A 14,676-nucleotide genomic window follows, 5' to 3' on the forward strand; every position below is an offset into this window, starting at 1 on the left:
ACATACTTTACCACTTGGTTAATTTGTACAATCGTACCTTGGTTCTCGAACGCCTTGGTACTCGTACTTTTTGGCTCCTGAATGCCACAAACCTGGAAGTAAGTGTTCCGGTTTGTGAACGTTTTTCAGAAGCTGAATGTCCGACACGGCTCCCACTTGGCTGCAGGAACCTCCTGCAGCCAATCAGAAGCCATGCCTTGGTGTTTGAACAGTTTCGGAATGGATTACGTTTGAGAACCAAGGTACCACTATATTTTCACAAGGGCTCAGGTAAATAATTAAGCAGACAGGCATGTTGAGCACCTTCTGGCCAAGGTAGCTTACTTGCAGCAGCTAAGAGTTTCAGAGAGCTCTGTGTATTGAGGGATTTGGGGATGCACCCCACTCTCAGGATGATAACTCCTTTAATGGAAAGTGAAGGTCTTGAGGAAGGAGGGAGCCACCCAAGGAAGATGAAGGCCATTCCTTAGGGGCTACATTGATATCAGCTTGTGCGTCTGAGGTTGGGGTGATCTCCTAGCTGTAAAGCGATTGGATTATTAGAAACTCAGAGTGATGAGTTTCTGATGGGTGTGTAGCCATTTCCATTTTCAGAGGAAGTTGTCTGTTCCTGCTAATTCAGCAAGAGTATTTAACAGCATGTGACACTAGCAGACTGCCCCAGTCCTTGTTGATCATTTCTGTTTTTGTCAATTTCCAGTTTGATGTCTGGTTTCCCATTAATTTTGCAGCCGTTGCTTCAGCACAGTTATCCATAGTTATTGTGTGCCAGTGAATTCTACTGGTAAATTGCACACACTGTGAAAAGGTTGGTCTTGTGTACTCTGCGTGCCTCAGTTGCACGGTGTATGTGCTTTATCTATGTTAATGTTTACACCTTGAGCATAGAACCCACCTTGCTAATATCTGTTGAATGTTAGGTTTCTATAAATATATTTTAAGAATAGTCTTCAAAGCAGACTTGGTGCTTTGGGGTGAGATTGAACATAATTCAGCACAATAATTTTGAGAGCTGACATTGCACAGGCATAACAATAGCTGTTGCGCTGGCAGCTGCAGAACAAGAGTGTTACTGAGTGCAATAACAGCAGTTGCGCTCAGTGTTGCTCGGCACCTTTCCCATGGGCAACACAGCTTTTGCATTTGGCTATTGCATTATGTTAAGAACAAGGTCCCCCGCTTGCAGAATGGCTGTGGACTGCTGCAGCTGGATATCACCTTTGAAATTAATGCAACCAACAAGTCCTTTCTCCTCCTCGTGCTTCTGGCATAAGTACATCAGTTTTCCCTGATTCTCTCATAGCATTAAAATGCATACCTGTTGAAAGTCACAGTTGTCGGAGAATGCTTTGATAGCACTTTTTATTGGAAGTGTGGACCTTTTCTCCCTCTCAATGGGATATGTTGCTTAAGAACAGAAGGAAGGATGCTTTGCTGTCTCAATTTATCAGTTGGGTGTGGAGTTCCTACCCATCAGTATGTACTTAGGGGGAAGACACGGGTGTTTGTCTTGTGGTGTTTCTGTTCCTGTTGAACATGTCTTGCTGCTGTGTCCATGGTTCTCAAGTGTGTCACAGGCCTTTTTGCGTGTTGTCTGTTCTGAATTGCGGGTGACTCCTAGAAGCTTTGTTGTTGTTGTTGTTTAGTCGTTTAGTCGTGTCCGACTCTTCGTGACCCCATGGACCAGAGCACACCAGGCACTCCTGTCTTCCACTGCCTCCCGCAGTTTGGTCAAACTCATGCTGGTAGCTTCGAGAACACTATCCAACCATCTCGTCCTCTGTCGTCCCCTTCTCCTTGTGCCCCCAATCTTTCCAGGGAGTCTTCTCTTCTCATGAGGTGGCCAAAGTATTGGAGCCTCAGCTTCAGGATCCGTCCTTCCAGTGAGCACTCAGGGCTGATTTCCTTAAGAATGGATTGGTTTGATCTTCTTGCATGGGACTCTCAAGAGTCTCCTCCAGCACCAGAATTCAAAAGCATCAATTCTTTGGTGATCAGCCTTCTTTATGGTCCAGCTCTCACTTCCATACATCACTACTGGTCCTAGAAACTGCCAGCATGCAATTGTGGCCACACCCTGGGAAACGGCTTCACCTGACCGGCTAAACCAGGTGAGAGTAGTCAGTGGGCCTCAAACCCTTAGTGAGTTAGGGTCTTCCCCTGCATCAGAAGACAGGCTCTGGTGGATTGAGCGGACGAGACCCATAGTGGGTCCAATGGTCAAGAATGCGGTTTCTGCATGTGCTGTGGAGGGATGTGAGGGGCAGACAATGCTTGTCAATTTGGGAAGGAGAAGGAAAACTCTGATCCTAAACCTCCACTGCCTTGTGGGACATCTTCAGGAGAAGAAAAGTCTAAGGAGTAAAACCCTACACAAATTGGGAGTAGAGTCCCTAAGACAGTTGGATGGTGCCTCCTTCTGGCAACTCCTGCAGCCAAGCTGGTGCTCTGCTTTCCTTTGGACCACATCAGTGAGGCTGATAGAGGGTGGTGACCTTGTCTGGGCAGCCCAACCACACTGCCTAGACTTGTACCCCGGGGAGGTCACTTTGGTGCTGCTAATGCCGTAGTTTGACTTCACCCCCGGAGGCACACTCCATTGTCTCCTGAGGCAGATGGATGCCAGCGAAGAGCTCTGTTGGGTGACTGATCTTTTTTTAAAGGCAGTTTCCATTATTGGGAACAAGTCACTAACAACATAATTCTCCTTTTATTTCCAATGAGGCTAGCAGTGCAAACTGCTGCTGTTCCATAAACACATATACTGTACCTACGTTCCTGTCAGTTTCAGTGGGTTGGATAACGCTCTTCTCTTGTCCAGATATCCTCTCCCCTTGCACACATGCACATGAGATATGAGCGTTCCGCGTGTGAATCATTCATGTATATGCTCAATATATTAAGTGTTCCTCTTCCTTGTTGAGCTTTCTGAATCTGGTAATTTGATGGCTTCATTCGGATGTGCCTTGGATATTTTAATGTATATATAAAAAGAATACACAACCTTTGTTTGTGGCGAAACATTTTTACTTTGACTCGAAGTAAATTGCCATGCTTATTTTTCCCCCACTAGGGGGAGATAGCAAAACAGTCTTTGCAAATGTTGGAAATGCAATCCCTATCTTGCACGTTGTGATTAGGGCAAGCAGACATAGATTCTTCAACTTTTGCACTCATTTTTTCAGTGCTGCATTCTGTCTTTATATACCGAAGATGACTATAAAAATAAAGCAAGGTTTGCTTAAGGTACATGCTTATATAAAAAACATTCATTGTGTCCAGGTTTCTGCCCGACACATGCGGAGAGAGATTCTTACTTGGAAGTAAAGTATGTAGTGGTACAGACTTAGCAGCAGATACAGGGCTCACAAGTCCTGAGGTCTTTGGAGGTCTTTAAGCAGAGGCTTGACAACCATATGTCAGGAGTGCTCTGATGGTGTTTCCTGCTTGGCAGGGGGTTGGACTCAATGGCCCTTGTGGTCTATTCCAACTCTATGATTCTATGATTCTAAGTCATGGTTCATGAGCAGGGTAAGATCGCAACTGGATAGAAGTAAGGAAGATGTCCCAACAGGCTTCCTTACCGCACATGCCGAGCTTTTAAAGACAAGGTGTGGCATGTTCACTCATGACACTTGCTCACCTTGCAGGAATGATGGGATTGCAAATGTGTGCTCTGTCTGGCCACGTCGGTCTGCTGCTCCCATCTGCAGAGGTGGCACCTGGCTCTAGGTGGCAAGACTGCCCCCTCAGGCTCTTGTTCGGGCACTGCCACATCCTCCCTTGGCTGATCCAAGTCCTCCCCAGCCTCCAGTGCTAGGGCAGCATTTTGTCACTTTGGTCCCAGAGATTGGAGGATGCTGATTGGGCATTTGCAGGAAGGCTAGACCAGGTAGAGAGGGTTGAAGAGTGTGTCTGCTGTAGGGCAACCTCGAGCAGCAGACTTGATAACTGTACTTAATAGGCAGCTTTAGAATCAGCAAATAGCCATCTTTAAGTGGATGAGCATGCAGTAGACTCTGCCAGAGTAAAGCAGGAAGAAAATGTTATGCAGGGGATGCAAAATAGGATGGGACAAAGCACACACCGTTCATGAAGGACAGTGTGAGCAGACATTTGCTGGTTATCCTGATCAAAAGACTGAGTGAGAACAGGAGATTCTGAGGAGGGTGGGGGATAGTTGGGTTCTTCTTGTTTTTGTTTTTATTGTGTATTTTACATTCTTATATTGTGATTTTATCTTGTGAACCACCCTGAGACCTGTGGGTATAGGGTGGTAAACACATGTTGCTGCTGGTGTTGTTATTAATACTCGCTTTGAACCTCAGAAGGAGTTGGGAGAAGAATGTCTAATCCGCCTGATATTTCCCTGATGTTTCTTTCTTTTGCCTGCCCTAAGTGTCCCATAGACTGAGGATGGACCTGAGAACCCCAAATGACTCTGATTGTGAGTTTGTTCCCCCTGCCCCCCGCCGCCTCCTGCCCACAAATAGTCGATACAGTTATCTATGTCTGTTGTACAGTTCAATCATGGCACCATCTTTGTCAGTAGGCATTTGTGCATGCTCATTTCTGCCACTAATCTGCAGGCTGTTCTGACCCTAGCAGTTGATAGCATAATGTCGGAGAAGTGATGCTTTGAAAATGAATTATGGGCATGTTCACATTAGCGCTAGGGCTGCTGGGAGTTGTAGTTGAGCAGTATCTGGAGCGCCAAAGGTTCCTCACTCCTCTTTTAAACCTTTGATTTCTGCCTGCGCTGCCCTATCTGTGTCTAGCAGAAGCACCTTTTAATCATGCTTTGGAGGCAGCCAGCGATAAAGCCTCACGTGCCATTAAATAATCTCCAAAGTAACTCATTAAAGTTCTGCGTCTATTGAATAAAATACTTCTTCGTCTACATTTTTGGGGTTGCTCTCTGCAAGGTCAGTGGTGCCGGATTAAGAGGGACTGCAGATTGACCAGGGAAAAAAGGAAAAAGAAGCAGCAAAAATCCCTCAGAGAAGATGACGCTTTCCCTTGAGATTTATCTTGGGTGTCACAAAGTGAGAGCAAAAACTCATTCTGTTGAGAGATGAATTTCTTCAGGTAGAAATTAAGAGTCCCCCTCAGAAAAGCAAAGGTGATAAATCAAGCGTTTGGCTCCTCACTCGCAGAGCTTTTTTCTTCCCCCTTCAGCTAAGCAAAGTTAACTGTTTGAACCTCTGAGGCAGTCTCTCTTCCGTGTGACTCCAAAATAGGACTTGACAGGCTTTTGTTGGGGATAAATTGTGGGCAAGAGTGCATTTGATATTCAGTGGATTATACATGTTGAAAATTTTGCTCTGAGTGGCCAATAGTTGTGCAAGGGCAGTACCAACGTACACACACACACACGTCTTAAGGCTGTTGTTAATTGTTAGCAGATCTGGCTTTTAACAGATTAATTAATTGACTGATTAAATTCAGGTTAAATCTGCATTTATTTGAAACGCCAGCAAGCTGTGAAGGAAGCCCAGGAAATGGATGTGGAGCTGTAACAGAAGTTGCTGGGTAGGCAAGGGAGAGAGAAAATTAATGGGAAAGCCCGTGGGTGGACAAGTTGGAAGGGAATGCTGCTTTTGATAACCTTACAGACTGAACTCTCAACTATTGCTTCACTGCTACCTACCACTCACATTTATTATTGATGCTCCTTTTGCCTATATTTGTCACTTTTTCTGTGAATAAGCTATCTGATCAATTCAGTAGGTCACTGTTACACATTCTGTGAAATTAAAGACATTGACTATCTAGCACAGCGCTCACATGCTTTTTTGACTATTGCTAGTATGCTGTGGGCCACCCTGAACATTGGTTTTACAGTAGAAGGATGGAATATGAATGCTGCTGAATATTACAAAAATCTAATTAGTCTGGCTTTTATGTGTAAATTTAAGTGATAATGCAATAAACCAAAATAGACATGCATCGTTAGAAAGGAACCACTTACTTCAATGCTTTTAAACATGGGTTTTCTGTGATGCTATGCAGTAGAACTAAAATAGCATTTATTTATTTTTAAAAGATGTGCAATGAACTTTAAGCCCTGGTCAAACTGATTGTTACTCCTTTCTGCGTCTAATGGTCGCACAGTGAGTGGCCACTTCTGATGAAAGATCTTGGTTTCATTTTGCACCTTTCCACTATTTAGTAAAAATGTCTATAGAATGAAGGCTTGGCATCATTGGCCTGTTAGCATTTTGACTCCTTGACTCTTTTAAATAGCACTAAGTATTTCAGCAAGTGGAAGTCGTCAGGTTGTGGCAGGGATATGAAATGTTGTGCCCATCCTCACCTCTAGGAAAGTCAACACAAGGCTTTTCTACACCACACCTTGCTTTAAAATTTGGTAGGGCTGTGGGTGACTAAGATGGAGTTGCTGGTGATGACTGAATCTGACAGCTGGCCCCCTCTGACATAGAAACACAATCTGTAATAGCTCCATTTTCAGCCTAAGCATGTTGCCGTGCTCCTGGAACCCAGCGATGACACAGAGGCTGAGGTGCCAGGGTGGCTGTCTGAGGAGCAGGCCATTGGGCCTGAACACTCCCACTGATCCTGAGACCCCCTGAGATTGGATCAAAGGCTCCATCTTTTGAGCACAGGTGCCTTGCATGAATGCCTGGAACGTGCTAGATTCTGCTCCAAAGCGCTACTCCTTTAAGGCTCCACAATTCTCAGCAAAGGGGTGGAGCTGGAGTGGACAGTTTCAAGGAGCACTTGACTCAGTTGGGAAGATGCATTCATTGTAATAAGTCCTGTGTTTCCTAGACTCTGTCCAGGGTCCTGAAAGACCTGCTCTTAACTTCTCATCTTCAGGCATTTTAGCCCTGATGAAACCCAGTCCATTTCTTTCATTCTATTCCAAAACGGCTTGATGGATTTTTGCCCTCCTAAGTCAGCCATGACTTTGTTTGGGTGTTTTTTTTACTAGGAAAGAATGCATGCTTACTTGGAAATAAGCCCTACTAGGCTTAATGGGATTTCATGTTTAATAATTTGGGTTAGGTTGGAGTTGTTGCGTAACAGAAACTGATGTACATGTTGAGCTGTTTATAAGAAACAACCAACTTCTGTTACTTCCTGATAATAACTTCTTATTTAATGATCTGTTATTCCTGGCAGAGTATGAAGAGGAACTTGATAGAGAATTTGAGCTGGAAACTGATTCACTGTTTGGAGGATTTAGAAAGGTAAGGTCAACAAATATTGCTGAGATATTACTTTTAATTTGAATAAGCATGGGAATAAGCAGTTTGAATTGCCTTTCAGTGAACTGTAATTGGCTTTGATGACTGGTGTGTTAAATTGCGCTCTGGATGAAGAAGGAACAGTTTGGCACAAATTGTGATGGAGCCCCAATGCTATCCTGTGCCATATGGCTTGTCAGGTTGGCATGGTTAGGCTTGCCAATTAATATGGCCTGTGTTGCTTGGCGGAGAAATTGAACTAAGTGCTGCATTAAACTTTGCAGATCTGATCTGTGCAGCTGTGTGGACTTTAGTGTGCAAACAAATTCAGATTTGCTTGCACACTTGTCTTTCAGGAGTCAATGTCGCAAGCACCTGTTACTACTGTCATCATATGAGCTAAATAAAACTATTAGGAAAAGCAACAACAAGATTTCCTCTCCCCTTTTTCATGTTTAGTGGAACAAACGCTAAAAACTCAACAGTTAAAAAACCACACAACATTATTCAGTATATACAATCATTATTAATATTAGGCAGGCATCTTTGTTTTCCTGTTTTTGATGCCTGCTATAACAAGAAACCTTATTGTTTAGGCCAGCCTACCCAAAGCTTTTGGCATGACGATGAAGATATTGTTGACAATTCACCTTAACTGGTTATGCCACCTATGTTCAGTCTAAAGCAAAAACGTGAAACAAATTTGGGTAGCTTTTTTCTAGAGCTGAAACATCTGCAGAATTTTAAGAGGAGACAAAAGAGAATTAGTCTGCAGTTTTACGCAGACTTGCCATTGAATTCAGTGAAGCGTTCTTCTGAGTAAACATGCATAAGATTGGATTGCTGCGTTGTCTGTATTTTATAATGAAAATCTGTGGGGACGGGGTTTGGTTATCTCTAGATTTCTACCTCTGGTGAAATTTGAAGCAAATCTGGAAATTCCTCCTCAAACAAAGCAGTGTTTCACAAAGGGTCTGACCTATCTCCAGCCTTAATGCAGGCTTTGCCAACTTGGTGTCCTCCAGATTTTGTTGGACTACAACTACCAGAATCCCTGACCATTGGCCTTGCTAGCTGGAGCCTATGGGAGTTGTAGTCCAAAACATCTGAAGGGCACCAGGTTGCGGAAGGCTGCTGCAATATATCGCTGCTGTTGACTGTATTCCTTCTCAACTTCTGCAGGAATAGCAATAAGGGATGGGACTGGCCTGATTACGCATTTTGTAAGCCTATTCTAATGAGATATTCATCTATCCTGGGTCTGTTGCACCTGGAAATGTAAAGAGCTATGACAGTATGCTCAGATACTCTGAGAGGGAATGCTTTAACTAGTTGGCTTCTTTTACTTGCCTCTTATATGCCATGTCTGTTCATAAATACCGTATTTTTCGCTCTATAAGACACACTTTCCCCCTCCTAAAAAGTAAGGGGAAATGTATGTGAATCTTATGGAGCAAATGCAGGCCTCACAGCTTTCGCTGAAGCCAGGAGAGCAAGAGGGATCAGTGCGCACGGATCCCTCTTGCTCTCCTGGCTTCAAGGATAGCCGCCTGAAGCCTACTGAGCACAGCAGGAGCGCTCCTCCCGCTGTGCTCTGGAGGCTTTGCGTTGCTTTCGCTGAAGCCAGGAGAGCATCCCTCTTGCTCTCCTGGCTTCGCCTCACTGGAGAGCCGCTGCAAAGCTTTCCCTCTCTGCACAGCGCCCCTTCAGCGAAGCGGCAGGAGAAGCAGAGCCCCTTCCATTTCTCCTCCCGCTTTGCTGGAGAGGCGCTAAGCAGAGAGGGAGAGAACATTTTTTTTCTTGTTCTCCTCCTCTAAAACTAGGTGCGACTTATGGTCAGGTGCATCTTATAGAGCGAAAAATACGGTAATTGCAGGAACTGGTGGCATTTCACTTAGGCCAAAGGTTTGAAAACATGGAAGTCACCTTTATGTTATGGCCCATCTAGGTCAGTACTGCCTACTCTAACTGGCAGCATATCACTTGGGTTTCAGACAGGAAGCTCTACTTGGAGATGCCAGGGATTGAATCTGGGACCTCTGTGTGTTCGTTCTCTACCACTGAGCCATGGTCCCTCCCCACACTGCTTCCTTTAAATCAACATGGGAGCTTTGTTCCTCATCCCTGCGGCTTACTGGGAAGTACAGAGGGAGGGGTAAGGCTAGTGGGCCAAACATAGCCGCAGAACTAATCTGGTGCTTCCACTGCACTGACTTTGGCGCTGCCTCGCCTCCCCATCTTACTGTCAAGATGAAAAAGTGACACAGGCAGCAGGAGGAGGTCAGGTGAGCCCCACCAATCTCACCACCAACTGGGTGGCCTCCCTGACCATCCAATACTCCTTCCCCTTTCAGATCGGCCTTCTATTCCTCCCAGCATTTTTTTGGGGACTATTCTTTCTCTCCGCCCCGTCCGACCCCCCCAGTCTCTCTTCCTAGGCCTCCTTGCTTCCCATGCCTTGCTTCTGACCCAGCCCCCGCTTGCTCTTTTCCTAGAATGGGTCTGTTCTTCATGCTTCAGCAACAGTTCCCGCCCTGCCTAGCTTCTGAGGAGCTCAGCAGTTGGCGATAGAGATTCTTAAGGATTAGAGTAGCTCAGCAAATTGCAAGCAATGAACCTTAGCAGCAGAGCAGCTAAGCCTACGACCAGTGCTTTTGGGGGGGGAGTATGCAGTGGGACGCAGGTGGTGCTGTGGGTTAAACCACAGAGCCTAGGACTTGCCAATCAGAAGGTTGGTGGTTCGAATCCCCACAAAGGGGTGAGCTCCCATTGCTCAGTCCCTGCTCCTGCCAACCTAGCAGTTCGAAAGCACAAAGTGCAAGTAAATAAATAGGTACTGCTCCAGTGGGAAGGTAAACGGTGTTTCCGAGCACTGCTCTGGTACGCCAGAAGCGGCTTAGTCATGCTGGCCACATGACCCGGAAGCTGTACACCGGCTCCCTCGGCCAATAAAGCGAGATGAGAGTCGGTCACGACTGGACCTAATAATCAGGGGTCCCTTTACCCTTTACCTATGCAGGGGTACACATACCCCTAAACATTTTGTGAATCTGAGTTTGGCCTCATTGAGGAGCAGTATTTCAATATGAATAGGAAAGTGAGAGTACCCCTAAACATTTTTTTAAAAGAAAAAAAGCACAGCCTGCGACCTTTGTGACTACCTAGTCTTCCCACCCTCATGACGGGCAGCTTAGCCAGCGACTCCTGAAGGCATCATTGCTACTGTGACACCCAAATCCCTTAGCATATTACTGGGCTAATTTATACGGATGTGTTCATATGTGTATGCCCCTATACGCCTATTGTGTGTACATACCGTATTTTTCGTCCCATAGGATGCTCCGTCCCATAGGACGCACCTAGTTTTTTGGGGGGGAAATAAAGGAAATCCCCCCCTTTATTTCCCCCCCAAAAGCAGGTCAGGGAAACCGAACCAGGTCGAGGAACAGCGGGATGGCGGCGCTGCGCCTCCCTGCTGTACCCCGAGCTTGTGGGGCTGGCCGATGTCTGCCCGGCGTGAGGGGCGCTCTGCTTCAGGGTGCCCCGCCCGCCGGGTGGCAGGCTGCTATCTGCAGCGTGGGGAGCCCTGCGGGGAACTCCTGCAGGGCTCCCCACACTGCGGATGTATGCCCGGCGCGAGGGGCGCTCTGCTTCAGGGCGCCCGGCGCTCCGGGAAACAGGCTACTATCCGCAGCCTAGACAGCCCTGCGGGAACTCTGCGCACCGACCCCTCTCGCTCTCCAAGCTTCAGCGAAAGCCTGCATTCGCCCCATAGGACGCACCCAGATTTGCCCTTCATTTTTGGAGGGGAAAAAGTGCGTCCTATAGGGCGAAAAATATGGTATATATTTGTAAGAGAAGGATGTGGTGCATGATGTATTAATTTAGCCGCACACAGCTTTTCTATTGTCCTCTCACGAGGACCGCAGACAGCAAAATGTTATACGGCCGCTTTGTCGGCGCTAAAGATTTTGTGGTTGTTTCATAGTCTTCAAGCTAAAGCAAAGGGGAGGAAAAATTCCTTCAGCACCTACTTGAAAACTGTGCCACGCTTTTAGCAGCATGAATTCGTCCAGACACCCAGACAGTGATTGCCGTCTGCTTTCTGTTCTAATTTGGAAATTCCTTTTGATCAACATTGTGCAAAGGATGCCATTGTTCTTGGCAGGCATCCTTCAGAAAGCGAATGTGGCCATACAGATTGTGATGGATACATTGCCAGGGGAGGAAGAGAGAGAGAGAGAGAGAGAGTGTGAGAGCGAGAGCAGGGAGGAAGTATAGTACTTAAATTTATATACTGTCTTTCTTCCAATGCACTCAAACGTGGTTTACAATTTAAAAATAATGAGTTACAACTCAATGGACAGTGATAGAAAAAGCCCTTGTGTGTTAAGTTGGATACCTGCGCATAACTTCTTCAGCCATGGTTTCTCCTGGTTTGTGACCTAAATCGAAATGCAAGCAGTGACCATGTACTTCCAGTCTTCTCCTCATGCTTTAAACCCGTTTTTATGATGGATTTATGCCTAGGATCCCATGGATTTTGAATGGAATTTTTGGATGGAATGGGGTAAAGGATATATCCTGTGGCTTCTTTTCGGTCACCTTACGGTATCACAGCTGTCCAGCCTTTACATGAAGAAGGTAGGCGACTTTGAGCTGACCTGCTCTAATTTGGAAATTGCTTTGGATCAACAAATATGTCAACATTATCTCTAAGAAGAATAAGAAAGCTCTAGTTTTACAGTACTAGTAGCGTAGACGCGTTTTGTTGCCTCTGTGGCCTCCATTCAGTGCCATTCAGTCCTGGTAGCAACCCTAAAAGGTGGGATGTATACCTGCCCAATGAGATCTCCTGTGACCTCTAGGGGCACAGAGTTTCACTCAACATCGGAGGCTGGATCAGGGGCACAGCTGTAGTACCCTTTAAATATGTGGTGCCCTTTCCAGTCCTGGGTAGAGTTTGTCTGACGTTTGAGGTGGGAGCCTTGTTAGAATGAAGTTATAAACTCAAACTAAAATGCCACCAGTCCCTAGCGGGTTGCCCCTGCCAATTTAGCCCTCTGAGGCCTGGAGTAAGTGTACCCAGCTGCCCCACTTCTGCACAGACCCCTCCCATTTCTCATGGCTAATGTGTGAAGGGTCTAGAACAGGCAGAGGCAAACTCAACCCTGCAGATGTTTTGGGACTACAACTCCCATCATCCCTAGCTAACAGGACCAGTGGTCAGGGATGATGGGAATTGTAGTCCCAAAACATCTGGAGGGCCAAGTCTGCCTATGCCTGGTCTAGAACAAAGCATGGCGGTGGTGGGGTGGATAGCAAGTGCTACATCAGCCACACACTCTGAAATGTGAAATGGTTAAAAATAAATAAATCAAAAATTACAACTCAGTCAGTAAAAAGACATGGTTAAGAGCTGCACATAATGTTCCAGTGCTGCTCTAAGTAGAGTCGAGGGACATTGTGTGACCTAGCAGAGGGGAACAGCATTTCAGATAATATTCAATGTTTTTCAGCTGTTCTTTGGAAGTCTATAAGAGGCCTGTCTAGGTGTCTGCTGGTTTCTTAGCCTCTCTTTGAAGCTAAGAAAGAACCACTGTAGCAATTCCAACTGCGTAGAAAACTATCCTCTGCAACTGCCAATTTTTGTAAGGGCTTCAAAATCTAAGCAGAAATGAGGCATAAATATATCTTTATTGGATGCATGTCTGAAATATTAACCAAAGAAGAAGAAGAAGAAGCCCTTAGTCTTTCAGAAACAACCACATTTGCAAAGGCAAAGAAAAGAAGAAGGAAAACTCTCTTATTTATGTAGGTGGGGAAATTAGTTCCCCCTCGGGCCACATGAACCCATTTCTTCCCCAGTCCTTGTAGAAATGCATGGATTCCCTTTTCTCGCCTGCTTTAGTGCCACAATTCAGTGGCTTCTTCCCTTCTCTCTCCTCTAGTTTTAATAATCTTATGGAACAGAGAGCCTGCAACACTGCTCAGCATGGAATTCATTAGAAGCGAGCCACTTTTATTTTCAATTATTCCTTCAAGAATTCTTCCTATTTTAAATATTTGAGGGGAAGTGGTTGTACAGTAGTTTGAAATTAAATATCACACACTTTCCACAGATGTCTCTGTTATATGCTACAGGTCGACACTGTGTTTTTGTAATAGAGGCAGGCGCTGACATTTTTCCAAGCGCCGCAACCTAAGTGTGACTAATGGGTTGGTTCCAAATCTACAGTGAGGGGAAAAAGGTATTTGATCCCCTGCTAAATTTGCCCAGTCCAGCCTTGCGCAGGTCTACAATCTTGTCCCTGACATCCTTGGACAGCTCTTTGGTCTTGGTCATGGTGGCTGCTTTGGAATCTGCTGGATTGATTGCTTCTGTTGACACGTGTATTTTGTACAGGTACTGTAACGAACTGGGATTACCCCTTGCAGTAGGTGCTTCTAATCTCAGCTTGTTACATACAGTGAAGATACCAGGTAGCCTGACATCTGGCTGGTTAATGGGGATCAAACACTTATTTCACTCATTATAATGCACATCAATCTCTGACTTTGGTCTTCTGGGTTTCTGGGGTTTTTCCTGTTGTTATTCTGTCTCTCACAGCTACAATAAACCTACTATTAAAATTATGGACTGGTCATTTCTTTGTCAGAGGGCAAACGGGCAAATTTAGCAGGGGATCAAATTGTACTCCTATCCCATCCGTTGTACAAACTGATACAAAACTGAATTGCCTCCTGAGCTGAGTCTTGAGTTGTGCATTGAACCGAAAGCGAGTGTTTTCATTCATTATTGTCCTCCCTGTCTTTTTAGTACAAACCCTGGTTTCTGATGGTGTATGGCATGGCAGCCTGTTGGTTTCTGCTTGGTACCAATGGTTTGGCAGTGATTTTTCTACATGTAACTTTCTCGTACGGAGTGGCTCAATTTAAGAACCCCTTTTTGATGTGGCTGGGCTCGTTGCTTCTGTTGTCAACTTTGCGTGTGTCTGCCCTGGAAGAAATAAAGGTAACTGGTTGGGTTTTTAAAAAAATAAAAATAATACTCTGATTTATTTGTTTAAATTCATTCATACCTAGCGCTTTATTGTTGAAATAACCACTTTTCAATTTGGTTCTGAAAATGTGCATTTTGAGGAATCTTCTTTTATAAGAAAGCTTAAGGTTTAAAGAACAGTTACCCCTCTCACTTCAGGAATTTCCAACATGTGTGCTAGGGCGAACTAGCGCAAAGTGCCCATCCTCAGAGGAGGGGTTAGCCACTGTCTCTCTGCATGATGTATTGTTCTGGCTTTGCCTCTGCTGCTGTTTTGTGCACTCCTCCTGTTTCTCTGCATCAGGAAGAAGTGTTATCAGCATTGTTGCTGTTATTTATCTAGATTTTTAGACTGCTGTCCATATAATCTCTTGGTGATTTCAAAAATGACTGAAAACAGCATCCAATAAAACAAAAACCAGT

The 14,676-nt window shown here is 45.2% G+C and overlaps 1 protein-coding gene across 6 annotated transcripts in view; it reads left to right on the top strand.

Annotated features, from left to right (window-relative positions):
• HHAT (hedgehog acyltransferase) overlaps positions 1–14,676 on the top strand; it is a 171,333-nt gene that overhangs the window by 6,647 nt on the left and 150,010 nt on the right. For 4 of the 6 annotated variants that reach the window (XM_028724728.2, XM_077925555.1, XM_028724732.2 and 1 more), the window contains 3 exons: positions 7,147–7,214; positions 11,742–11,855; positions 14,032–14,226. In XM_028724728.2, coding sequence (XP_028580561.2) covers positions 7,147–7,214; positions 11,742–11,855; positions 14,032–14,226 — 377 coding nt within the window. The remainder of the gene's footprint in view (positions 1–7,146; positions 7,215–11,741; positions 11,856–14,031; positions 14,227–14,676) is intronic. The other 2 variants (XM_028724730.2, XM_028724733.2) reach the window with 2 other exon arrangements.

Source organism: Podarcis muralis, chromosome 3 (genome assembly GCF_964188315.1).
Source record: "Podarcis muralis chromosome 3, rPodMur119.hap1.1, whole genome shotgun sequence".
NCBI lineage: Eukaryota > Metazoa > Chordata > Lepidosauria > Squamata > Lacertidae > Podarcis > Podarcis muralis.